General features: G+C 43.6%; 1 protein-coding gene across 1 annotated transcript in view; it reads left to right on the forward strand.

Moving 5' to 3' along the window:
- Positions 1–239: 239 nt before the first annotated feature.
- LOC137571500 (uncharacterized) overlaps positions 240–26,175 on the forward strand; it is a 189,014-nt gene continuing 163,078 nt past the window's right edge. Inside the window, 1 exon segment of the mRNA XM_068280710.1 lies at positions 240–320. Within this exon segment, the coding sequence (XP_068136811.1) occupies positions 300–320 (21 nt within the window). The 5' untranslated portion in view covers positions 240–299.

The following is a 26,175-nucleotide window of genomic DNA, read 5'->3' on the forward strand; positions in this document are numbered from 1 at the left end:
AATTAGTAGTTTTAATTTAGAATAAGTTCCAAAAATAGATTGATCCCAGCACTGCACCTAGAATTAGAGGAAGGGAGGTGTAAGGCTGGGATGGAACCTCGGTAAGAGGTGTGGAACTAAGGAAAGTATGTAAGTAAAATACTGGATTATAGTTTTGCATGATTTATGGAAGACCGAGATGCAAAAAAGTATTATCTCCAGGTTTGGATGTGGATAGAACAGGCATGGTTGTTGGGGACTGCCAGTGCTCAGAGCTGACTTCCCAGGAGAGCAACTGCCAGTTCACCTGTGAAGACGAAATGTTCAATGAACTATTCCAGGTATGTCTTATAGCTTAAGTGAACACAGATTTTACAGAAATGGTACAGCCATGATTTTACAGGAGTAGGACTTAGAGTAGCACCTTATGGAATAAGTCATGAGAATAGCTCTAAACTGTCACTGTGTTGTAGAGATCTTCATTTGACATGAAATCAATTACCCAACTTGGGCGCTGGCATTTTGCAAGGCAGTACGATGTATTTATTTATTTACTTTTTTAACTGCATGCTGTATGTTTAATGTTTAATATTTGCTATATGGGATAAAAGTGTCTGTATTCAATAAACCTTCCTCCTGAGTTTTCTTGGAGATATTTTCTCCAGGGCCCATATGCAATTCACTTTTTTTCTCCTAGTTGATATTTTCACCCCCAGGGCCTCAATTCACTAAGCTTTATCAAACACTTTATCGAACGTTTGATCATTTACCTCATGGGTTAAATCTAATTTTGAATTCACTAAGGTGAAGGTTTTATCAAGGTTTTATCAATAAAACATTCAATAAATATATAACACCTTAGTGAATTCAAAATTACATTTTACCCATGAGGTAAATTATCAAATGTTCAATAAAGTGTTTGATAAAGCTTGGTGAATTGAGGCCCTAGACAATAAAATGCCTTTTAAATCCTCCAGCAAGCAAGAAAATTCTCAAAATAATTTTGATACTACTTTTTTCATCTACTTTTTGGTACTTTTTCAATTGCAAAGTGCTGAAAACTTATTTTTAAAGGAAGTTGAACTCAGGAGAAAACGTTAATTGCATATGGGCCCTGATCTACAAAACTGTTTTTCAGTGGCTACCCATTAAAAAAATAATAATAAAAGTAGTTAGAAATACGGTAAGTAAAATAAGTAATACTAAATGTTGGGATAAATGATTCTGAGCACCTGTTTTCTTGCTGGAGGCTGTTGAAATATTTTGTTTATGATCATGTACAGAAATATCTGTTCTGAGATAACTCAGGAGAAAAGTTTCTTGGTTCAGAGATGCCCATTGTTGGCAGGTTGTTTACGCTCTGTAGTTTGGCCCTGGACTCTAAAAATTGTACTCAGCTGCTGTCAATCCTCATTTCACCTTCCTGTGGTTATTGTGTGAGTTTGTGCTGTTGGGTGGGCTTGTGTGTTTTGAAAAGGAACCACCACTATTTTAGAGGTGATCTGGAGTGTACTGACAGCTAAGGACTGCTGTCTAAGCTGGTGGATCTTTGTGAAGCATAATGCCTGTATAAATGGGATCTTTCCACCTGCTACTAGACTGTTCTGAAAATGGTTAGATGTGTGCTACTATTCACAAAAGCAGGCCTCCAGGCACTGTACTGCGCTCCTCTGGGCTCTCCAATTAAAACTGGACATTGAATCTATTAACAAATAAATGCAACCAGTGCCAAATCAGTTCCTTTGTGCAAGCATGCTGTTTATCTAGATGGCCTACTAAGAAGTCCACAATTCACTGAAATAGGAGGACATGCTCCCAAAGTAGAACTTTAGGACAAACTTGGTCCATAGTTAACAGTCCACAGAAGGGGTAAAAAAAATGATTCACAGAGTCTTATTTATTAAAGCCAGAAAATAACACCAAATTAATACTGTATGTGACTTTTTATAAGTGACTTCTTATAAGTGTGGTAGGAGGAATCTATAAAATTAGGCAGTAAGAGACATAGAAACAGAAAAACAATTGCACAGGTGAAAGTATAGAAATGATGTTAACATTTTCTAAAACACACACAGACTTAAAGAAAACCTTTAACTTTAAAAACATCCCCTGGGGGTACTTACCTCGGGAGGGGTAAGCCTCTGGATCCTAATGAGGCTTTCCCTGTCCTCCTCGGTCCCTGCAATCCAGCACTGCGACCCCACAAACAGTGGCGAAGTAAATAGTTATGTACTGCGAACCAGCGCGGGGCCCGATAGTATCTACTGCGTTCTACTGCGCAGACCCGAGTCCTTTGTGCCTGCGCAGTAAAGTGGATTGATTGGGCTCGGTTATTTCCGCCTTAGCCCGGACGGAGAGCCGCTACTGCACCTGTGCAGGATTGCAGTAGGTAAATATTGCCTGTCGCTTGTCAGCTTTGTCGAGGAGGTTTTGAGGGAGCCAGTGCTGGATTCCCCCAAGCTACAGAGGACAGGGAAGACTCATCGGGACCCTGAGGCTCTCCCCTCCTGAGGTAAGTATCCCTCAGAGGGGTTTTTGTTTTGTTACAAGGTCTCTTTAAAGTGTAACTGAGATGGGCAGGAGAGAAAAACTACACATACCTGGGGCTTTTTCCAGCCCCCTCCAGGCTGATCGCTCCCTCGCTGCCCTCCTGCACCATCTGCATCTTCGACAATTCACCAGTCGGGGACACAGGGGCGTAGCAATAGGGGGTGCAGAGGTAGCGACCGCATCGGGGCCCTTGGGCCAGAGGGGCCCCGAAGGTCCTTCCCTCAACCACAGTATTAGCTCTTTATTGGTCCTATGCTCATAATAATCACTTCTATAGATACTTTGAATACTAGTAATCATTAACACACTGTTCTCTATCCCCTTCTTGCACCTCTGACACTGTAGTTGCCATTGGCAGGTTTTGGTGCGCCATATCAATTGTCATGTAAAGAGTGCTTGGGGGGCCCCATGTAAAACTTGCATCGGGGCCCACAGCTCCTTAGCTACGCCACTGCGGGGACAGTCAGCGTAGGCGCAGTCCAGCCGTGCGCAGTCCCCCGTTGCATTCTAATCAGGTTTCCTGTAAACAAACGGATCGGTTCAAAACACAAAGATATTAACCATATATTATCTGTTTTATGTCAAAGAGCGACTTACTGTATATCCTTCATAGTTGTGCATGTAAAAGGGCAAACACCTGTGCAGAGGGTGAGATGCCTGACACATTCATAGCATTGTTGTGCAGCTTGTGCTATGTAAGCTGCTCTTGCGGGCAAAAGAAAACAATACAATGGCATTTAGCAGCTTTTGTAGCATTGGTAGAAAAGAAAAACAAGTGACATATTGGAAAATATCGCTTTTTCCATAGCTTGTTCAAGCTGATTCCAGAAAGGCGGTTTTCAAAATTGTATTTGACCTATTCTAGTAAACATCTATAAAGCCCAGTTTGAATCATTCATAAAACGTGTTTCTGCAGAATGGATTGTGAGAGGATTATGGAGGCTGAAATGTATTTCCTTTTAGAACACTGCAAATTGCCTGGCTGTCCTGCTGATCCTCTGCCTTTAATTCTTTTAGCCACAGACCTGGAACAAGCAAGCAGATCAGGTGTTTCCAACCCAAGTCTGACCCGATTAGTTGCATGCTTGTTGTAGCTGTGTGATTCAGACACTACTGCAGCCACAGATCCACAGAACTGCCAGGCAACTGGTATTGTTTAATATAGCAGCCTCCATATGCTTTTCACTTCAGGTGCATTTCACAGCTTCAGAATGCTCATTATATATTACTGAAAGCCAGGGCCATATTTACCATAAGGCACTATAGGCACGTGCCTACAGGCGCCTGATGATGGAAAGGCGGCTCACTCACCTCCCTCTCTCCTTCCCTATGCAGAGCCCTGATGAGAGTGTAAATGAGAGGTTACTCACTCAGCTCTCGGCATTCCACTGACCAGATCTCCCTTCAGTCAGGGGAACCTCTAGCTACTTAATACTGAGGTTACTTCTGGCTGCCTAATGCTAAGGGACACCTGTAGCCACCTATGACAGGCAAGGGAAGTAAGGGAGAAATGACAGCTGGGGCAGCCAGCACACTAGCAGTGCAGTTTAGAGGGGATTTGTAGGTTCATGGAGGGCGAAGTCTAAAGTCAGGCCTGGATTTACCTCACAGGAGCCTATAAGCACAGATGTCCTGGCACCCTAGACCTCGTCCTTTGTGAAACTAACCCCCCCCCCCACCACCACCACCACCACTACCACCACCAAACTGCACCGCAAGTGTGCTGGCTGCCCCAGCTTTCCCTTCTCCCTTACTTCCCTTTCCCATCATAGGTAGCTACCAGTATCTCTTAGTATTAGTTAGCCAGAAGTACCCTCAATATTAAGTAGCTAGAGGTGCCCCAAGTATTAGGTAGCTAGAGGTATCATCAATATTAAGTAGCTAGAGGTACCCCTGACTGAAGAAATATCTCATCAGTGGAATGCCGAGAGCAGGGTGAGTAGCCTCTCAATTACACTCTCATCAGGACTCTGCATAGGGAAGGAGAGAGGGAGGTGTTCAGGGAGGGGAGTGAGCCACCTTTCCATTATCAGGCGCCTGTAGGCACGTGCCTACAGTGCCTTGTGGTAAATCCGGCCCTGTCTAGGGTGCCAGGACAACTGTGCCTATAGGCTCCTGTTATGTAAATCCAGGCCTGCTTAAAGCAAATCCGTGAGTTCCTTAAGAGAGAAAGTCAGATACTGATCTTGGCTTAAAGGAAAAATCTGGATTCTCTAGTGGCTTCCCATGTCCTCCTTGAGACCACCGCTGGACGTCCTTTGGAAGTTTGCGGAGTTGTTCTCATCCCTGAATGAGTGCAGACACACTGCGCAGGTGATGGACACCTTGCACCTGAGCAGTAACACAGACCTGCTCAGGCCTGGTGGAGAAAGCCGAGCCTGATTGGCTCCATGCTGCTGCTCAGGCGCAAGGCATCCTGCGCAGTGTGACAGTGCTCATTCATGGACGGGAGCAAGGCTGCTCATGCTCTTCCACAGGCCCTTGTCTAAAAGTGTGTGTCTGTTATAAGTACACACCAGGCTAAAGGTGGAGGCGAGGGAGGGAGGAGGCACTGGAGGGAGACACTGAGGTAAGTAGCCATTTGGGGCACTTCTTTCCCTTCAGGTGCACGTTAATGTATACCCTGCATGATTAAAACAAGCATTATCCTGATCTGCCATGTTGTCTGCTGGAATTACATACTGTGTGCAGGGCGCTGGATTTAGAGATATGATGCAAAGGCAAAGGAGCAGATGAAGATTAAGGCATTGTTTTTCATTGCAAATATGATGCAATTATTTTGTAATGGTACGGTTATACTGAAGTGTTAGCAGTGCGGTGATATCCGTCAACATCAGCCCCGTTTTTATGGGCGTGCGATGCGTGCAATCGCTGGGGGAGCTGGATTGTTGCGGCAGGAGGGGGGGCACAGCGACGGTGGGAGCGGGCATAATAGTAATAACCCACCTTCCTTCAGCCGAATAGCCGATCCCACGCAGCTTCAATGACCTTCCTTTCCCGGCATGTGTCTCAGTAACAGCGCCCCCTGTGATGACGTACTGCATGTCATCACAGGGGGTCGCTGTTACTGAGACAGATGCTGGGAAAGGAAGGACATTGAAGCTGCGTGGGATCGGCTATTTGGCTGAAGGAAGGTGAGTTATTACTATTATGCCTACTCCCACCGCAGCTGCAGCACCTACCTACCTAAGCTATACTGAAGTTACTTACCTATCTAACCTATAGTGCAGTCACCTACCTATCTAAGCTATACTGGCACCTACCTATCTAAGCTATACTGCAGTCACCTACCTATCTAAACAAAACTGCAGTCACTTACCTATCTAACCTATACTGTCACCTACCTATCTAAGCTATACTACAGGCACCTACCTATCTGACCTATACTGCAGGCACTTATCTATCTAACCTATACTGGCACCTACCTATCTAACCTATACTGCAGGCACCTACCTATCTAGCCTACACTGCAGGTATCTTCTACCTATCTAACCTATACTGCAGGCACCTACCGATCTAACCTATACTGGCACCTACCTATCTAACCTATACTGCAGGCACCTACCTATCTAACCTATACTGTGGGTACCTAGCTATCTAACCCATACTGGTGGCACATACGTAGCTAACCTATACTGTGGGCACCTATACCTGGCTCCACGGCGGGGGGGGGGGGGGGGGGGATTTTTACACCTTCGCCCTGGGTTAAATTTAGCCTAGAAAGTGCCCTGGTCAGCATAATGCAAGGCTCTGGGGTATCATAGGACATGCCTGTTTACAGTTGTACTGAAGCATACTTTTTATGTACTGCATGCTTCACTGTATGTGTCCCGCAGCATGTGTAACACCTGGCAGTCCAGGCCATGTCCAGCAAAACAGACAGTCCTGCACTAAGCTTTAAAATGCATTACATTGTCCATCATTCAACATACTGCTGATTTGGCAAAGCCAGGTGCATCTACTGAAAAAGTCTGCTGCATCTACTGGAAACAGCTATAGTATGAACAGGTGGATTACAAAAAACACTATACATATTGTAGCTGCGACCTGTCTTTGTGTCAGAGACTTGTTAGGGCCCGTTTCCACTATTGCGGTGCGGAATCGCCGCATATCACCGCTGATGAAATCGCATGCGGATGCGATTCCACATGCGGATTTTGCCGCGATTTCGCATGCGATTTCGCATAGGCAGAGTATATGCGATTTTAACCATGTCACTGCCTGTGTCAATTTACATTACTTTCAATGCGAAATCGCTCGCGAAATCGCGGGAAAAAACGCATGCAAAAAACGCATGCGATTTCCCTATTTAATACATTGTTTGTGATTCGCCTGCATTCCACACGCAGGCGAATTCTGCAGGGTCTACCGTGCAGAAAAATCCTGCACAGAAAAACGCAAATGAAAAGTGGAAACAGTCCCATCCACTTGTATTGCCTATGCGAATCTGCATGCGGATTCGCGATAGTGGAAACGGGCCCTCACTTGTTACAACACCTGTCTATGTGGCTACAAGTTGCAGCTGTTGTGTCATAATGATCAATATTAACAGCTGCATTGAATTAGACTAGCAATGCTACTGCACATGTACAGGTGTCCCCTGATGGATAACTCTCCAACAATCTTTTAACAACAATAACATTTGCAAAGTGCTTTCTCCCATAGGACTCAAAGCACATAGATATGTGTAATACATATTCGTGGGGTGGAATGTGATACAGAAGAAAATGTTATGTCATGGTAAATGACGGACACTTTAGTTTGGATTTAAATGCCTCCAGAGTTAGAGCTGTTTTGATTGGGTGTGGTAAGGAGTTCCAAATAGTAGGGGCAGCATGACAGATAGCTCTGGTGCCAAAGGTTTTGAGGTGGACTCTGAAGGTGACCAAATTATTAGATTCAGCTGATCTGAGGTTGTTGGAGGTGTTATGCAGTTACAACAAACCTTTCAGGTATCCTAAATTGTATTGAGATTTAAATGTTAGGGTGGAAGATCCTTAGCTTGCTAGCATTATATTGATAAAAAGCTTGAACTCAGCGTGAACCGAGTGCATGTCTGTATCATGATCTTACGAAAAGTGTCATTTGAAGCAATCACAAAAGCGAGTTTCAGTGTGACATTTATGTACAGTCTTAAAGCAAACCAAGCATAATTTTTAGCACCCAGGGCATCTCAACAGTGCATGAAAATGCATATTAACAATGTGGCTCATTGCTAAAAAAAATCAATTCTACCTTTTCTTTTTACATTTAAATCTTTGTTAGAGACTTGTATTGCTCTTTTCTGCGGCTTGACATCTGCAGAAAGAGCAGATAGATAAGGATTGCTGTAATTAGCAGTGGCAATGATAAAACCAAAGCTTTCATCAGTGTGGGGGGGATTGTACACTGTACTTCAAACAGTTCAGAGAGTCACACTTGATTATATTTACACTTTCCCCTGGATAAATAAGAGCGGGGGGCAGCTATTAAAAATCAGGACAAACTGCAAAGCTGTTGGATCCCTTTAATAACACAAATCCATGTGCCACAGCCTAAAACCTAAGTAAAGCCACAGCAGGAGGCTGCTCATGTGTAAGAAGGGCTGACCATGTGCTTCAACACCCATTGTAAGAGAAACAGCTATCCCACAACTAATGATCTGAGCACTGAGGCAAAGGAAACAGCTCAATGCTAAATTACTGTTTGTATTTCAGGTTACTTAAGTCGTGTATGAAATGTGGTAGACTTGTAATTAACTGAATAATAAACTATAAAAGGAGGATGACTCACAATTCTCTGTCAATGTACCTGGATGGAGCTTTTTAAAGATGTTTCAGAGTAGTTTATATGTTTCGGGCTATTTATGAGCAGTGTACAGGAGCGCAGTAGTGTGTGCCCACAGTGTAGCCTCTGTAAACAGACACGTCACACACCGCTAGTACTCTTAATGAGAGGGTTGTTCCCAACTGTTTTATGGGTTAGTTTTACGGCAGATTAGATAACCTGTGGCCCTCCTGTTCCTGTGGGACGACAACGTGCAGCGTTTTACAGAGAACGTTGTGTTACGCCACCCAGGGACATTATAGAAGAACCTGACAAATGATCATCTACTATGCAGTCCCTGAGAAGTTCATCAATTGCCAACTAATATGATGGATTTGAAGAAATTTTTACTTAAAAAATGTCTATTCGGCAAAAATAAACAATCAATTTCTCATCAATATGATGATTTTAGATTAACAATAGGACTGTGTGTGATCAGCATTGAAGGCAGGGTGCTTGGGGCAAACTTGGTAATTGCCCAGGGCCCAGGGCCCCTGAGCCAGCTGATGCCCCCCATCAGTCACCTTCAGTGTATAGTGGTCCCCCGTGGCCCCTGCAGAGAATTCAGCATTGGGGTGACTCACCTGTCCCAGCCTGCACACTCCCCCGTCATTCTTCATGCTGTCGGCCTTTATCCCTGCTGGCCACATGTTCCCAATGAGCAGCAGCATGCTATGTTAGGTACACACGGTGCAACTTCCTGTCAGATTGACGAGTCGTACCGATTATTTTCGACTTGTCTGATTGGCTCCCAACCAATAACAGTATCAATATTGCGAAGTGATGATCTGAAAATCGATCCCGTTATCGATAGGGAGCAGATTTAATACACAATGCAACTTTCCGTCAGATTACCCATTGATCTGACATTAAATTGCATAGTGTGTACCTAACATTACATAAGTTACCTACGCTGGGTAAGGCGCTGGGAGGGAGGAAGATGGGGAGCATGCAAACTGATGTTGGAGTGTGCTGGGTGGGACAGGTGAGATGCTTCTCTGCCAAATTCTCTGGAGGAGCCCCATGGGACCACTATACACTAGGAAGAGGGGGAAACCTCTGGGTTCAATAGTCAGCTTTGGGGCCCCAGGGCGGGTATGAAACAAAGGGGCCTAATGCTGCTTACTGGGGGGAGGGGAGCATTTCCTCAATGCCCAGTGCCCCCCTTAGCCTAGAACAGGCCCTGATTGAAGTCCTATTCCAGAATAAAAATATTTCAATTTTGAATAGTCTGGAAAGCGTTTAGAAACTTTTTGTAATGTCATCTGTATTCCCACCACTTCCATTGCCTTGGACCACAATGTAGATTCGTAGCTTGAAGTTGAAACCTGGTAGTCCTGGAACAGGAAACACGACTGCAAAAAATGCTTTATTTTTGTTGTTTGTTGTCAGCCTTGTAAAGGCTTTCTTGGAATTCACTCTTAATAATCAGTCACTATAAGAGGGAAAAAAAGATGTAGACACAAGAAACCAATAAAAGTTCTTCTTCTTCTTCACACTATCCAAAACTGCAATAAAATGTTAGCGAGAAGTCAGACATTAAAGATATGGAATGCTGTATACACCTTATAACATGACATTTCCCGCTTACCTTCCATGCCATCCTTCATTGTGCCAATGTAGCTCCTGGGCAAATGAACCTGAAATTCAAGTTATATTATGGAAATTGACACTGAAACATAACCAAGCACACATGTAACTAAACTTATACCTGTAGTTAATGACAGGCCAGATTTATACATAGAAAGGAATTCTGAGGAAAAGGGGGAAAAACATACCGTAATAAACAAAAACAAAGTCACAATATTACTTAAAGGGACACTGAAGTGACATGTGGCGAGATAAACATGAGTATATGAATGCTACTTAGAAGTAAGTTATGTCACCATAAGGTGTGGGGCTCATAAGAGTGATTTCAGCTGCGTTGAATCACCCGCGATGCCAAAAAGCGCTATACTAATGAAAGTGGATTGAGGTGAACCCACAGGAGTAAAAGAAGAGACGGCACACCACTGGCTGCAATCAAAGTGCGAACAAGTTACACTACATGTTACGGAAGAACACCTCCTTCATCAGGTGTCTAAACAGCGAACAGTGAAAGAGGTGTTGTTCCGTAACATGTAGTGTAACTTGTTCGCTAATACACAGCACTTTGATTGCAGCCAGTGGTGTGCCATCTCTTCTTTTACTTTTGATCTGATACAAGCTGTATGAGCAATCCAGCTGAGACAAGGCACCGGCAGAGTGTTTCAGGTATTTTGTTACTTGACTAGCTGCTGACCAAGCACTTTGGTGAATTTCCGAACCCACAGGAGTGATTGCCATTAGGCCAAATCGCAATCCTGGAGCCTGCAGCATTTTTGGACCATTTGCTGTTTAAAAGCTATTTTGAAGTGATTTTGTGAGCAAAGATCCTGCTTTGAATAAAATTTTAACTACCTGCCTGGTCTCTGATCCCTCCTTAAGCACTGTGTCCACTAGCTTCTGCCACGTAGCCCCACCCTTTTGCAGAAAAGGTCATCAGTGCATCTCTATTTGGAGAAGCATTGATAACCTTTCCTGTAAGGGGGTGGGGCTACGCACTGGAAGCCGGTGGACATGGAGAGACCCGTTAGGTAGTTAAAGCTTTAAGTCTAGATGTAAAAAAAAAATACAAATCGGAAGCAATGTAAAATCGCTAGCAGACAATTGTACAGTGCTTCAAATCATAAATTTATACAAAAATCGCACCAGAAAAAACTGCAAAAAACTACGTAAAGTGCAAGCTTTACTCACAGTGGGCCCCAGGTTCCAGCTTCAGGCCCGAAGCCCCACCCCAGCGGAGAAGCACCTGTGATCTCTTTTGGTGGGTGGGGCTTTGGAGGGTGGGGCTTCTAGCCAGAAGCTGGACATCAGAACACCTGCTAACTATATTCAACTTTTTCTTTTTTTAAACTATCACCCCCAAATAGCCAGGGCCGGTTTAAGCAACAATGGGGCCCCAGGGCAAAATAAACCTGGGGGGCCCCCCCAACATATACCCCGGAACAAAAATCGGCATTAAGAGACCTTTTTTGCAGCTGGTATAGTCAGGGTGTGAAGCCCCAATCGGTCGGAGCTCCATATTCTGGCTATTCCAGCCTGCATGGGGGACAAGGGGTTAAAAAGTTTCAGGAGGGGAGACCCCACAATTTTTTTTTTAAATTCCCACACTCTAAACATAAAAAAAAAAAAAAAATTGGGAAAATAGGAAAACATGCCAGGGATCTTCATACAACCATATTGCGGCTGTATAGCGATCCCTGGCCAAAGCGCTGCGGCTGCGTATAGACCCCCTGGAAACCCCGTCAGGAAATTTATTGCGCTTTCGTTTGATGCATGTAAAATTACACTACCGTTAGGTTTGCTACTAAAAGTGACATTTACCGCATTTAAAAGTATACTTTTTTTTTCCTTCGAAACTTTAAAATCGATTTTCTCAAAAACTATAAGGTCTTTTTGAAAAATTGTTTTTTTCCTCTTATTCCTAATGATCTCGTTAACATACCCTGCAAATTTAGGATTTCTAGCATTTAAGGTGGATTTGCTATTAACCATTAAAGTCGGCAGGTTTTTAAATGTGTTTTTTTTTCCTTTGAAACTTTAAAATCGATTTTCTCAAAAACTATAAGGCCGATTTTGAAAAAAAATTTTTCCTCTTGTAGCCACTGGGGGCCCCTACAAGCTCTGGGGCCCTGGGGCAGCTGCCTCCTTTGCCTTAATGGTAGCGCCGGCCCTGCAAATAGCTGATTTTATCATCACCCACTGAGATTCAGTATTGTCAGTCAGCAGGGTGCTTTAGCACCTAAAAGTCACTGCAACAGATCACAGGAAGATTTATACTTTTTCCAACAGATAGTTGGTACAGAAGGCAGCAACAACCTCTTCACATTGCCCTACTGCTTGGGCCTCCTCACTGTAAAAGTGGTTAAGATGTGGAAAACCTGCTTTCTGATACTTTTTCACTTCACAAGGCATCCCCAGATATACCGGTAACTATCAGGTAGAGATACTTTGTTCCATTCAGGGAGATACATTTTTAACCTTCTGGATTTTTGTTCCTCTGGATTAAACAACAGTGAGGTGCAAAAAGCTGAACGTGTCGGGCACGTGTATTTTTCTAAGCTATGTAAGTATGTACCTATATATAACTATGTAACTATATTTATCTGAAGCTGCAGTGACATTTAATTATCATTTCTTCTTGACAAAATCTGTGGTTATAATAAACCTGCTATTTGCTTGGGCCTATGTACTCACAGTGATGGCCAGGGAATTGTTAGTGAATAATTGATATCAGTCTGCATACTCCCACCTTCAGGGGTAAATACTGCAAGCTGAATTTTGCCTGCATCATGGTGGACCACAGTTTAACGTTGCTGTGGTAAATAATCTCACCTTTATTGCTTACAAAAGTAGACCTCCCATGATGTTTTGCATATGATGGTTCTAGAGGGCTGACATGGGGCCTGATAACCCAAACCCAGATTTATTGAAAAAAACCTCTTAGCATAGCTAGAGGTTGCAAGCATTTAGTGGGAAATTAAAGAGAAAGTGGCTAAACGGGCATTTGTACCACTCCAGCCACAGTTATACACACATAACAAGAATTTTGTTAAAAACAAATCTTGGAGAGCATGGCTGTATATCACATGGCTCTCTCATTGAGAGTGTGTGAATACATCTACAATCACCATGTACCTACGCATCCACTCACCTTTTAGGAATGTCACGATATGACCCAAATGAGGTTGAACTTTTTGGATTACTGTGAAAGATTACTGTACATAAATGCGGACAAGTTTATCCACAGATAAGCCCACCCTTTCACTTTTGACCTAAGAAATAGGCCAAACTGCAGTGATCCCCCATGTCTGACCCTAGACCCCCATGCAGAATTGTGTCCCTGTTGCAGAGTGCGCATTGGAAGTGTGCTGGTCACCATAACCATCTCTCCTCACTCTAGTTCCAGTCTTAGTGTCCCCCTGCAGCTTCGTAACTCATCGTGAGCGCTCCAGGCTCACTCACAATCACATGGCGGTGACTCACCGCCATGTGATTGTGATTGCAGTTAAATCAGAATCAGAATCTTTATTCTCGCCAAGCACGACTGGGTCGTGCCCGGAATTGGGCTTGGCACGTACAGGGGACTGATACAGATACAAATACAGATACAGGATGGAACATGCAGGAACCAAAAAACAAAAACAGATGCAGGGGAACACAGTGAAGCATCATTTACAAATCGAAAAACAGAAATCAAAAAATACATCCAAAGAACAGGCAGAAAGTACTCTGGAGCTAGATCACCGTCCATGTGCAGTGTGCCTCAGTTCAGCGTGCTATAGTGTGGCTTGAGTTTGTAGGGTGGGGTTGGGGATGGGCAAATTCGTGAGAGAGAGTTCAGAAGGCTGACAGCAGAGGGAAAGAAACTGTTCTTATGTCTCGAGGTCTTGGTGAGGATGGACCGGAACCGGGGTCTTCGGCTCGAGGGAAGCTGACTAAAAAAGCGGTGGCCTGGGTGCGAGGGGTCGTTGGTGATCTTTAATGCTCTGGTGTTCAGCCTGGAGTGGTAGAGGAGGTCCAGAGTAGGAAGGGCTTTCCCGATGATCCTCTCTGCTGATCTGATGATCCTCTGCAGTTTGAGCCTGTCGCTGGCGGAGGAGCCGGCATACCAGACCAGGATGGAAGTGCATAGGACAGATTCAATTGTAGCAGAGTAGAAGTTAGACAGAAGTTTTGGGGCCATACCAAACTTTTTTAGTTGGCGAAGAAAGAAAAGTCTCTGTTGGGCTTTCCTCTGTGTAGAGGCAGTGTTGGCTTTCCACCTCAGGTCACTGGAGATGGTTGTGCCCAGAAGGCGGACGCAGGGAACTCTTTCCACTTCCTTGCCGTCAATACGCATTGGAGGTAGGGTGGGAGCACGCCTCCTGAAGTCAATGATCATCTCCACAGTTTTTGCTGTGTTAAGGACCAATCCGTTCACTCTGCACCAGTGGCAGATACTGTCGACCTGGTGGCGGTACGCCTCCTCATCGTTATTGGTGATCAGACCGACGATGGTTGTGTCGTCTGCAAATTTGATTACTTTTACAGAGTCTGACGAGGATCTGCAGTTGTTCGTGTACAGAGAGAACAGAAATGGCGACAGGACACAGCCTTGTGGGGCTCCTGTATTGGTGGTTCTAGGTAGTGAGGAGATAGTTCCTACCCTGACGACCTGAGATCTGTTGGTGAGGAAGTCTGTGATCCACCGGCGTAGGGACGGGTGGACACCTAGCGTGACGAGATTGTCTTGTAGTATTTTGGGGCTGATGGTATTGAATGCTGAGCTGAAGTCCAATAGGAGGATCCTGGCGTAGGAGTCTGGTCTATCCAGGTGATCATAGACGAGCTCCAAGCAGAGGTTGATGGCGTCATCGGTGGACCTGTTAGCTCTGTACGCGAACTGGTGTGGGTCCAGCAGTCCCTCTGTGGCGTACTTGAGGAGGGGGAGCACCATGCTTTCAAAAGCTTTCATAATCACGGACGTGAGTGCCACCGGTCTGAAGTTGTTGAGGTCGAGGATTCCCTGCTTTTTGGGGACAGGGATAATGGTGGACCTCTTGAAGCATGCTGGGACTTTGCCTTCCTGGAGGGACCTCGTGAGGATGGAAGAGAGTGTCGGAGTGAGCTGACGGGCGCAGGTTTTCAGGCAAGAAGGTGACACTCCGTCCGGACCTGAGGCTTTCCTCGCCTTTAGTCTTAGCAAGTGTTTCAGTACATCAGCCTCCCTCACTGATGGTGGGGGTGAGTCTGGGCCTATGGAGTCAGTGGCCGGCGGCTGTACGGGTGGCTGTGGGAGACCTGCAGGAGCTGGATGGTTCTCGAATCTGCAATAGAAGTCGCTGAGACTCTCGGCGAGCTCAGTGCTGGGTGTAGCATGCTGTGGGGGGGGGCTTATAGTTGGTGGCAGCCTTAAGCCCTTTCCACACTGCTCGTGCGTCATTTGAGGAGAGGTTCTGTTCCAGCTTTTCCGCGTAGCACTTCTTTGCGGACCTCAGTTCCCTGTTTAGGTCGTTTCTTGGAGCTCTCACAGTAAGTTACAGAGCTGCATATGTTTCAAATGCATACTCTGCATAGGAGGATCCCACAAATAGCCTGTCACTCGCAAAAAATGCGGAACAAAAAAGCTGGCTTAAGCATGGTGATATATGGTACTTACGCTTCAACACTCTCCAGACAGAAGGACATTTTAGTAAATCAGACACCGAATATATAAATACACACACACACACATTGACACACAAACACAAACAGACCCTGACACAAACACACCGCAACAGCCTCATTCTCTTTCCTTCCCTGGCTGTCCTACGCAGTCTAGCTGTAATCATCCTGGAAGCAAGAGGGGTGGAGCTACATCCTGCCTGCGTGTGCTCCTCCTCTCCCTATCTACTACATGTGAGAATAACTACAGGACTGGAGTGATAAGACAACACTTTCACTGTTAAAGCTTATCACTACATGTTAATAAGGCACGCTTCTTTAGTGAATCAACACAAAAAATACTGATTGATGTGTGGTGATAAGTTTTCACCTGCCTAATTATCACTAGTATGATCTTAGTGAATTGTGTCCATTGGCCATTATTCACTAAGCTTATTTCCCACTTTAATAACAATTCTGAACTGTTTTTACTTTTTATCACTATGGTCTCTGCGCTGCCTCCCTCCTGCTGGGGCGACACCTGGCTACCTGTTCTGGGGACTACTATACCCATGGCTACCTATACTGGGGACATCTATACCCCTTGCTACCTGTTCTGGGAACATCTATAACCCTAGCTACCTGTTCTGGGGACTACTATACCCCTGGCTACCTATACTGGGGACATGTATACCCCTGGCTACCTGTTCTGGGGACATCTATACACCTGGCTACCTGTTCTGGGGACTACTATACCCCTGGCTACCTGTTCTGGGGACATTAATACACCTGGCTACCTGTTCTGGGGACATCTATACTCCTGGCTACCTGTTCTGGGGACAGCTATACCCCGGCTACCTGTTCTGGGGACATCTATACACCTGGCTACCTGTTCTGGGGACTACTATACCCCTGGATACCTGTTCTGGGGACATCTTTACCCCTGGCTACCTGTTCTGGGGACATCTCTACCCCTGGCTACCTGTTCTGGGGACATCTATACCCCTGGCTACCTGTTCTGAGGGCTACTATACCCCTGGCTACCTATACTGGGGACATATATACCCCGGCTACCTGTTCTGGGGACATCTGTACACCTGGCTACCTGTTCTGGGGACTACTATACCCCTGGCTATCTGTTCTGGGGACATCTTTACCCTGGCTACCTGTTCTGGGGACATCTATACACCTGGCTTCCTATTCAGGGGACATCTATACACCTGGCTATCTATTCTGAGGACACCTATAGATCTGGCTACCTATTCTGGGGACATCTATACACATGGCTACTTATACTGGGGACACCTATAGACCTGGCTATCTAAACTGGGGAAACCTATAGACCAGGCTAATTATACTGGTGATACCTATAGACCTGGCTTCCTATACTGGGGGCACCTTTTTTGGGAGAACTGCTGCCAGAGTATCTGTATTTTTTGGGAACCACTGTTGTCAGATTAAGTATTTTGGGGAACCACTGCCAGATTATGTGTATGTTGGGGGAATCGCTGCTGCCAGATTACATCTATTTTTGGGGAACCACTGCCATATTATCTGTATTTTGGAAGAACCTCTGCCGGATTATGTGTATTTTTGGTGAAATGCTGTAAGATTAAATGTATTTTAGGGTGGAAGGGGGGGGGGGGGGGGGACACTATGGCAGAGCTCAAACTTACCCAGCAGACCTTTTACAGCACTACTAAAATCATGTATATTCGGCCCCACCTATGACCACTCCCACATTCTGTTACGTGACCACGCCCATTTTTGGCTGGGATTTTGTCAGTAAAAAAAATCCTGTGTCAGTAAATTTGTAGGTCTTTGTCAGTAATAAACAACGTGAAAGGTTGGCAACACTGATGACCGCAGCCATCTACGAGACGGCTCCGACATTCACAAAGACTGTCTACGCATCACTTCCTCTATGCGTAGTAATACTACACATAAGAAAGTGAGTGGCGAGGACATCTTGTGGCCAAAAAGTAAAATTACATCTTCATGTTTTTTTTTTAATAAAGGGCATATTTTTACTTTATTTTCACATTTAAGATTAACCCCTGACCTCCCACACTCCCCGTTAGCTACCAATTTATTTTTTTAAATAAGAAAAATTTACAAGTAAAAAAAATTCATAAATATTTACCTTAAAGAGGAACTCCAGTAAAAATAATGTAATAAAAATAAGTGCTTCATTTTTACAATAATTATGTATAAATGATTTAGTCAGTGTTTGCTCATTGTAAAATATTTCCTCTCCCCGATATTCATTCTGACATTTATTACATGGTGACATTTTTATTGTGGGCAGGTTATGTAGCTGCTGCTAGCTGTTTTGGCAGTTGGAGACAGCTGTAAACAGCTATTTCCCACAATGTAACAAGGTTCACAGATAGGAAACTGCCAACAGTACCTTGGTCCTCAAAGCTTCTTGTGGGAGGGGTTTCACCACCATATCAGTCATACAGCGCCACCTGATGGTCTGTTTGTGAAAAGCAATAGATTTCTCATGTAAAAGGGGGTATCAGCTACTGATTGGGATAAAGTTGAAATCTTGGTTGGAGTTTCTCTTTAAGGACTGAACTTTTTTAATATGTAATATATTACTGTTACTTTATAAATTATGGGCTTGTATTGTAATTAGGGATGTCTCGATAAGTGAGTCATAGGACTTAGATCCACAATAACAGCAGGTCTTAGCTATCTCTTCATGGCTAGGGGTATGCAAAATTCCTCCTCTCCATGCATTATAATAGAATCTTATCCTGCTGTTTGTAAACACAACCAGTTTGTAGAACTGCAATAATCAAAATAGATCAGTATCACGTGTAATACTAGACATGTATCAAAATTATTTTATCAAAAATTGGATAAAAATATGACAATCATTTAAAAAGTAAGAATGTGTTGCAGAGCTTATTTTATACACATTCCTGGCCAGCCAGTAACACAGACACACTCGTCCAAGCACCGCGCACTTTTATCTAGTCTGCCTAACAGAATGACAGCAATGCTAATAATACTAAAGGGGCTTTATCTGGAAAAATGCTCAAAGTTTATGCAAGAGCAATCTTCAATTGCGTCAAATAGTTTAAAAAGCCCAAATAGTAAGCACCGCAAGCTGTAATGAGTATATCCGCAAAGGCTATATTATATTTCCTTTTCGCCAGTCTATGCATCAACTGGTAAAGTAAATTAGAATGATCTCACCCGCAGCTTGAATCATGTGCAGCGCTGTTTCTTGCATTGGCAGATCCTGGGGAAGCGTTGGGGCCCTTAGCTATACCACCACTGCGTATCAGGCTGGTTATGTGTAGCGTGGACCTACAGCGGACTGGCGTCCCAGTTCCGCTCACTTCCGCGATCTCCACGCTTCTCTAAACTGAAAGGACGCCGGCACTTGTTTCTCCTACCAGCGTAGGGATCCCCCAGTCGCGGAGATCAGATTCCCCGGCCAGGCGTGATTAAGCTCCGCCCACCAACGCGTTTCACGCGTGGGCGTTTCTTCAGGGTATAGCACACCCCCCCTGTGCAATCTAATTTTTGCCGGGATCGCGTCACATCCCCTTTCCATCATCATTGGTTTATCTGTTGGTATGGCAACCATTAATTTCTACAGCGAGGTCCTGATCAGCATTTTATATAGCCTACAAACATTATGCAGTCTCAGGCAGCAGAGGAAAACAGGGTACAGTTAGTTTAGTGCTCTTCAGTTGAATCAGGAAAATAGCGATCATATATTTAAAGTGACAGTTTCTGCTGGGGCCTGCATTAGATCATACATCGCCCAACCGTATTTCTTTGGACAAAAACAGGCCTAGCTAATTTAATACTTTGTTACACATAGCTTTTAAATAGATCTTGCATTACCATAAAGGCAGTAACTTATTCAGGCTAATAGCCCCTTCACGATCTTATAGCTGCTTATACCTTACAGTTAGTCACATGCATTCAATCATATGCACTCATACGTAGGTAAGCTCTGAGGGCCAGTTCTCTATTGAGGCCATGTGGATACAGGGTATTAAGCCTATATATCCACATGGCCTCCTTGCAGTATAGTACATCGTCAAAATCCCCACGTCTGTTAGAGATATTTAATTTATATATTCCTTTCACTTTGGCACCTATCGGATCACCATTGTGAAATTGTATAATGTAAAGCCAAAAAACTTTTTTCTTTTTCTTCATTAGTGTCTTCAATCAGACGCAAGTGTTCCAAAACTCTATCTTTCATCATTCTTTTGGTTTTACCAATATATTTAAGTCCGCATGGACATTCTATCATATAGATCACTCTCTCTGTCTGGCAATTGATATGTGATCTAATCTCATATACATTCTCACCAGAACTGTCTGTGAAATGTTTATAATCTGTGCGACAAATATAGGGACATCGTAATTAGGGATGGATGCAAAACTGAAAAAAATGCACCATACACTGTACTAGGTAAAAAAAATGTAAACTTTGCAATAACCGGGACAAATGGGCAAATAAAATGTGTGGGTTTTAATAATGGTAGCATGTATTATTTTAAAACTATAATGGCTGAAAACTGAGATATAATACATTTTCAATTTTTTTCTTATTATTTCCATTAAAATGCAGTTAGAATAAAATAATTCTTAGCAAAAAGTACCCCCAAACAAAGCCTAATTGGTGGCAAAAAAGATATAGATTGTTTAATTGTGATAAGTAGTAATAAAGTTATAGGTGAATGAATGGAAGGAGTGCTGACAGGTGAAAATGTCTGTTTTTTAAAGAGACTCTGTAACAAAAAAAAGTTCCCCTAGGGGGTACTCACCTCGGGAGGGGGAAGCCTCAGGGTCCCAATGAGGCTTCCCCCTCCGCTGTAGCTGCAGGCAGTACAACGCTGGCTCCCCCAAAGTGTCCGGCGATCCTCCCTTGACAAGCGCTGATTTATTTACCTTTCCTGGCTCCAGCAGGGGCGCTGTTGCGCTCTCCGCACGGACATAGGCGAAAATAGCCAATCTCTGCCGGGTCTGCTCTACTACGCAGGCTCAGGAGACTTGCGCCTGAGCAGTAGAGTGCGCTTTGCGCCTGAGCAGTAGAGTGGCCCGACAGGGATCGGCTATTTCCGCCTATCTCCGAGCGGAGAGCCGATACTGCGCCTGCGCTGAAGCCGGAAAGGTAAATATTTAATTCCCCGCTGTTCGGGGAACTTTATCGCCGCCGCTGTGGGAACGAGGAGGACGGGGGAAGCCTCAATAGGATCCGGAGGCTTCCCTCATTTTTCTGGTTACAGGTTTTCTTTAAGGGGAAAAACCTTTCGAGGTGAAGTGGTTAATATGGTAATTGGGGACCCACTTTGGGTTCATTTTGGAAGTACATTATTTACAAACTAAATAAATAAAGTGCATAAAAAAACATTAAAAAGCAGTTAAAAATGTCTACACAGTATTTTGAAATAAAGTTTAAAAGCAAATACAGATATTTACTGTAGATGCTTACACGTATAGTACATGAATGCATTTTTAGTGTCCACTAATCTAAATGACACAAAAAGGCACATTAATTTGTACCTCTTTTTGGTATCATCCTAATTCAAAAACTTCTTGTTATTCACTTTTTTACAATAGTAAACACTCACACCCATTCTACATTGAAAGAGATATACTGTATGCCTGTATGTCTTGAGAGTATGTAATAAACCCAGTTTATGTCGCACACAATATGTTTGGCATTCCAGAAATTGGGACAAATAGGAGAGCAGCCATGAAAAATAAGTACAACCCATGTAGTTATTTATTTTGTAATATACTTTGGGCATGTCCAGATCTTCAAACAGTATACAGTACAGATTAAGGCACTATAACTGAACAGGAAACTTTGACTAAAGGTGGCCACACATTACACAGATTTTTTAAATGTTCTACATTTATAAAAATTAAACCAATCCACCATACACAATTCACTTTTTTCTAAAACACAAACGGCCCATATGCAGTTCTCTTGGAGATAATTTTTCATCTTCTATTTAAAGGAAACATCAGGCTAAAAATGTTTTTATCCTGATGTTTCCTTTAAAGTAACTTTTCAGCACTTTGCAACTAAAATAGTACCAAAAAAATAGATGAAAAAGTACTATCAATTTTTTTTTAGCATTTTCTTGCTTCCGGGTGGTTTAAAAGGCATTTTATTGACAATTTTAAAAATATCACCTCCGAGAAAACTCAGGAGAAAAAGTTAACTGCATATGGGCCAAAATGGCTTACCTTAGCTAAGAGGTTTAAAGATAATATTTTTATTGGACACAGGAAAGGACGACGCATTTCGCAGGACCTATCCACTTCCTCGGGTCTACAGTACAGTGTCTTATGCAGCTGCACGCATGGACTAGGTGCACCTATTTTCCATCATATCTGCTAGATAATTATTGAAAAATTCAAGAAAACTGGTCAATTTTGGCCACCTTTAGACTGACCCTGCGTAACTTATTATCCTTTGGTAGTAAATGTACGCACATCCTTGTTATTTGCCCTTTTGACAGAGAAAAACATCAGGTTGAGATTTCTTATAACTGTCTGCCAGTCTCACTCTAACATCAACTGATAGAAATTCTCCCCATTCATCTATACAATTTTATCTCTGTGTAATGCTTGATGGGTGCCTCACATGCACACCCCATGGGATCATCATGGGAATTAGATGAGAGCTTTCCAAGCTTTGCCTTTGTCATTCCATTATTTTGCCATTTTGACAGTTTCTCCTGGGCAAGTTGACAGTTGTGACACTGTGGGGATGAGGTACTTTAGAGAACCTTTTCTTAGCTATAGCCGAGGAGTGTGTACAGTTCAGAGGGGGCAGGAAGCATGCCAGATGCCATGGAACGCCTTTACACATGCTATATTCCTGGCCAAGATCCCCCCAAATGGCCACCTTGGCTGAGTTCCTTCTAGCGTGTGTAGTCTTTAGGCTTTAGTCTTCCTTTGATAACCGGACAGCAAAGAGTTTCTCCTGGTACGCCTCCCATCCAATGCATGCAGACTCTTGAAGATAGTTGTTTCAAACCTTTTCCACTTTTACAAGATTTCCAAACAGTACAGTAAATTATAATATCTTACAAAAGTCCACTTACTTCAGTAATTCAACTTAAAGAGACACTGAAGTTTTGTTTTTTACCTGGTTTCTCCTTATAATCCTGTTCAGCATGATTACTCCACCAAATTCATCGCATCCCCGCGGCAGATGAATGATTTATTGCCTAGTAATAGACCAGCAAAGTTCTACGACTTTGCTTGTTTGCAGATTGTGCTGCCCTGACAGGCAGGGCTTCTCTTCCTGGAGAGGCTGAGCTTTCAGCTGTAGGTCAGCCTCTCCGCAATCAATCTCTGCCGATCTCCGCCTCCTCCCTGCCCCTCTCAGTGAAAGGAAGACTGAGAGGGGTGGGGAGAGGCGGTGATCAGAGGAGATTGACTGCGGAGGAGGCAGAGCTACAGCTCATAGCTCTGACCCTCCAGGAAGAGAAGCCCGGGAGCTTTGCAGGGCTGTATGTTAGCTATAAATCATTCATCTGCCGCGGGGATACCGGGGCAATCGTGCTGAACAGTATTATAAGGAAAAAGCAGGTAAAAAACAAGACTTCAGAGTCTCTTTAAAAGTTGAAACTAACATATGAAATAGAAACCGTCTACAGCCTAGAATATTAAACATTTTCACAATATTCTAATGGTTTGAGATGTTGATTTTGGGGTTCTCATTAAGTGTTAGCCATAATCTTCAAACTAACAAATAAAGGCTTGAAATATCTCATTTAGTCGCTTTGCATGTAATGAGTCTATTTCATATATTGCTTTCAAAATGGACTTTTGCACAATATTCAAATTTTCTTCGAGTTTCACCTGTAAATAGATTGCTGTTTCCGTGTCTGGCAATCTTTTTAAATCCACTCCCAGACTCATAGGCATTTATAAAGTTATTCTTGAAAACCAAAGGGAGATCTTTCTCTTTCTATCCAGGTATGATGATACCACATACTTCAACAAACAATTAAACTAAATGTGTGACGTTTAGACCTTTTCAGAAGGATGGCTGAACTGATCTGTGTGCTTGTTGAGCAATTAAGCACCCTGCACCTTTTGGCTGCAATTTAATGCCGTTACCTAGCATAAAAAAAAACCACAGCATGTCCTATGTGAGTGCAGTCATGGCTGTGCTCAGATGTGACTCAGTGCTGTTAGAGATTTAATAACATTATTACGTTAAACTGCAGTATAGTAAAACAACCACAAGATGTCACTGTATGTAAAATGTGATGATGATCTTCATGGGATTGTGATTTCCTGTATTGTCACTCTTTGATCCTCTCTGTTGTAAGTAAGCTGCATTTCCTGACGAGTGTGTATGATATATCTCTGCGTGTTTTTCTTCAGTAAAGAGTTCTAACGTCTTATTCTGGGTGCCTCGCTCTCTGTGTGTACAAACCACTCTGCTCCATCAGTGCAATGGCCACCTCTCCACCGCCCATGCTCAGCCCTAGCAGCCGGCAGGTAGTGAATTCACCGCCTTCAGCCTCACGTGTGAAACAGGCCTCTAATCACTAGATCAGGCCTCTAATGGTCTGACCTAGTGAACGTGATCCTCAATTCAGGTACTTAAGGCTATGATAAATGTAGGTGTGTTCTTATTATTCCACAAGTGAAACTTGCATTTAATTAAATAACACAATGCACTACAAGATGAAGATGGTGCATGAGATTTGCCATATCAGTTTTAAATATCAATATTGTTGAAAATTAAATACCTGTATGCTGGGTTGTTCATACTCTGTAAGGCCCCGTTCACACTGCACGCGTTTCCAGCCGCGTTTTGGAAACGTGTGCGGGAGGCCGACACGCACGACATCAGATAGTGCATAGAGTGCACTGTCTGATGTTCACACTGCATGCATTCCGGACCTGTGCGGTCCGGGAACGCATGCTGCACGCATTTTTTGGAAAAACGCCTTAGGCCCCGTTCACATTACAAACGCGGACGGCCATGCGTGCGGAACGCAACGCATGCAAACGCACGCCATCCGCGTTTGTGTGCATTGTGTGGCTGATCCCATCACTAAAAAGTGAATGGGACAGCCATGCGTTTTTGCAAAAAATGCATGCAGCATGCGTTCCCGGACCACACAGGTCCGGAACGCATGCAGTGTGAACATCAGACAGTGCACTCTATGTACTGTCTGATGTTGTGCGCGTCGACCTCTTGCACGCGTTTCCAAAACGCGGCAGGAAACGCCTGCAGTGTGAACGGGGCCTGACATGACTGTAGATTAGCAGAGATAGGCAGAAACCTGCAAACACAGAGAGACACTGACCCAATATTTCTTCCTGGAATAAAAAAAACCATGTTTAAATATTCTCAACTTAATATGATGCATATGTAAATGATGGATCTTTTTACTGATATGATAAGAATAGATTTGTAATGAGTAATACAGTAGCACCAACTTGTGAGTAATCTAGGGTTGGTTCAGGATGTAAAACATATACATTAAAGGACAACTGAGGTGACATGTGACATGATGAAATAGACGTGTATGTACAGTGCCAAGCACACAAATAACTAGACTGCACTCCTTTTTATTCTTTCTCTGCCAGAAAGAGTTAAAAATCAGGTATGCAAGTGACAGTTTCTGTCGGACTGGGTCAGACTATAGCATAACCCTCACTGATAAGTAATTACAGCCATAAAATACTTTCCTGACAATAAATGGCTTCTGAGAGCAGGAAAGAGATTAAAAAAATGTCAATAATGCATAGATTTGAGCTCTGGCATACTTCAATGAAAGTGTCATTGAGCAGAGACAATGAAACAGTAAAAACTTAAAAACTAGATTTAAATATAAAATACAATGATGGGATATCTAAAAAAGTCATTTTTAGGAGGAGAAGGATGGATACTATTGTTTTTCTCATCAGTTGTGACTCAACTTTGCATCTTATGCTGTTGACTTATTATTATTTGTGACAATGGGCAATATTGCTTTTCTGACATTATGGGCTTGATTCAGTAAACGGTGCTAACCCAGTTAGCACGCCTAAAGACTTTGGGCGTGATGGGTGCTAACTGTGTTAGCACCGTTTACTAAATTCACATCGTGTGCAAAGTCCTACGCACATAACTTTGCGCGCACACAGCACAGTGCGCGCGAAACGTCGCATCGCGGTGCGACGAAAACGGCGCCCCCGATGTGCCTATAAGGTCGTATTGGGTGTGACTTTAATGTCGTATGATGCGCCGTTAAGGTCACACCCAATGCGACCTTATAGGCGCATCGAGTGCGCTGTTTTTGACGCACTGCGATGCGACGTTTCGTTTGCACTCGGGACTTTGCGCTCAATGTGAATTTATCACGCCTAAACTAACTTTAGGCATGATATAGGGCTTTTCACAGGCGTGCTAACACTTAGCACGGTTTACTGAATCGAACCCTATATGTTATGCTTGTAGACTACATATTTTAGACTGTCTACTTACTAAAGGCTCATTCACACTACACAACGTATGTAGAAACGTGATTTCGTGCATGCATTCCCAATGCATGGCAAGCGGGTCACAGTGCGTTACAATCATAGGGCTTGATTCACAAAAGAGTGCTAACTGTTAGCACGGCCGTTGTCGCG

This window comes from Hyperolius riggenbachi, chromosome 4, assembly GCF_040937935.1.
Source record: "Hyperolius riggenbachi isolate aHypRig1 chromosome 4, aHypRig1.pri, whole genome shotgun sequence".
NCBI lineage: Eukaryota > Metazoa > Chordata > Amphibia > Anura > Hyperoliidae > Hyperolius > Hyperolius riggenbachi.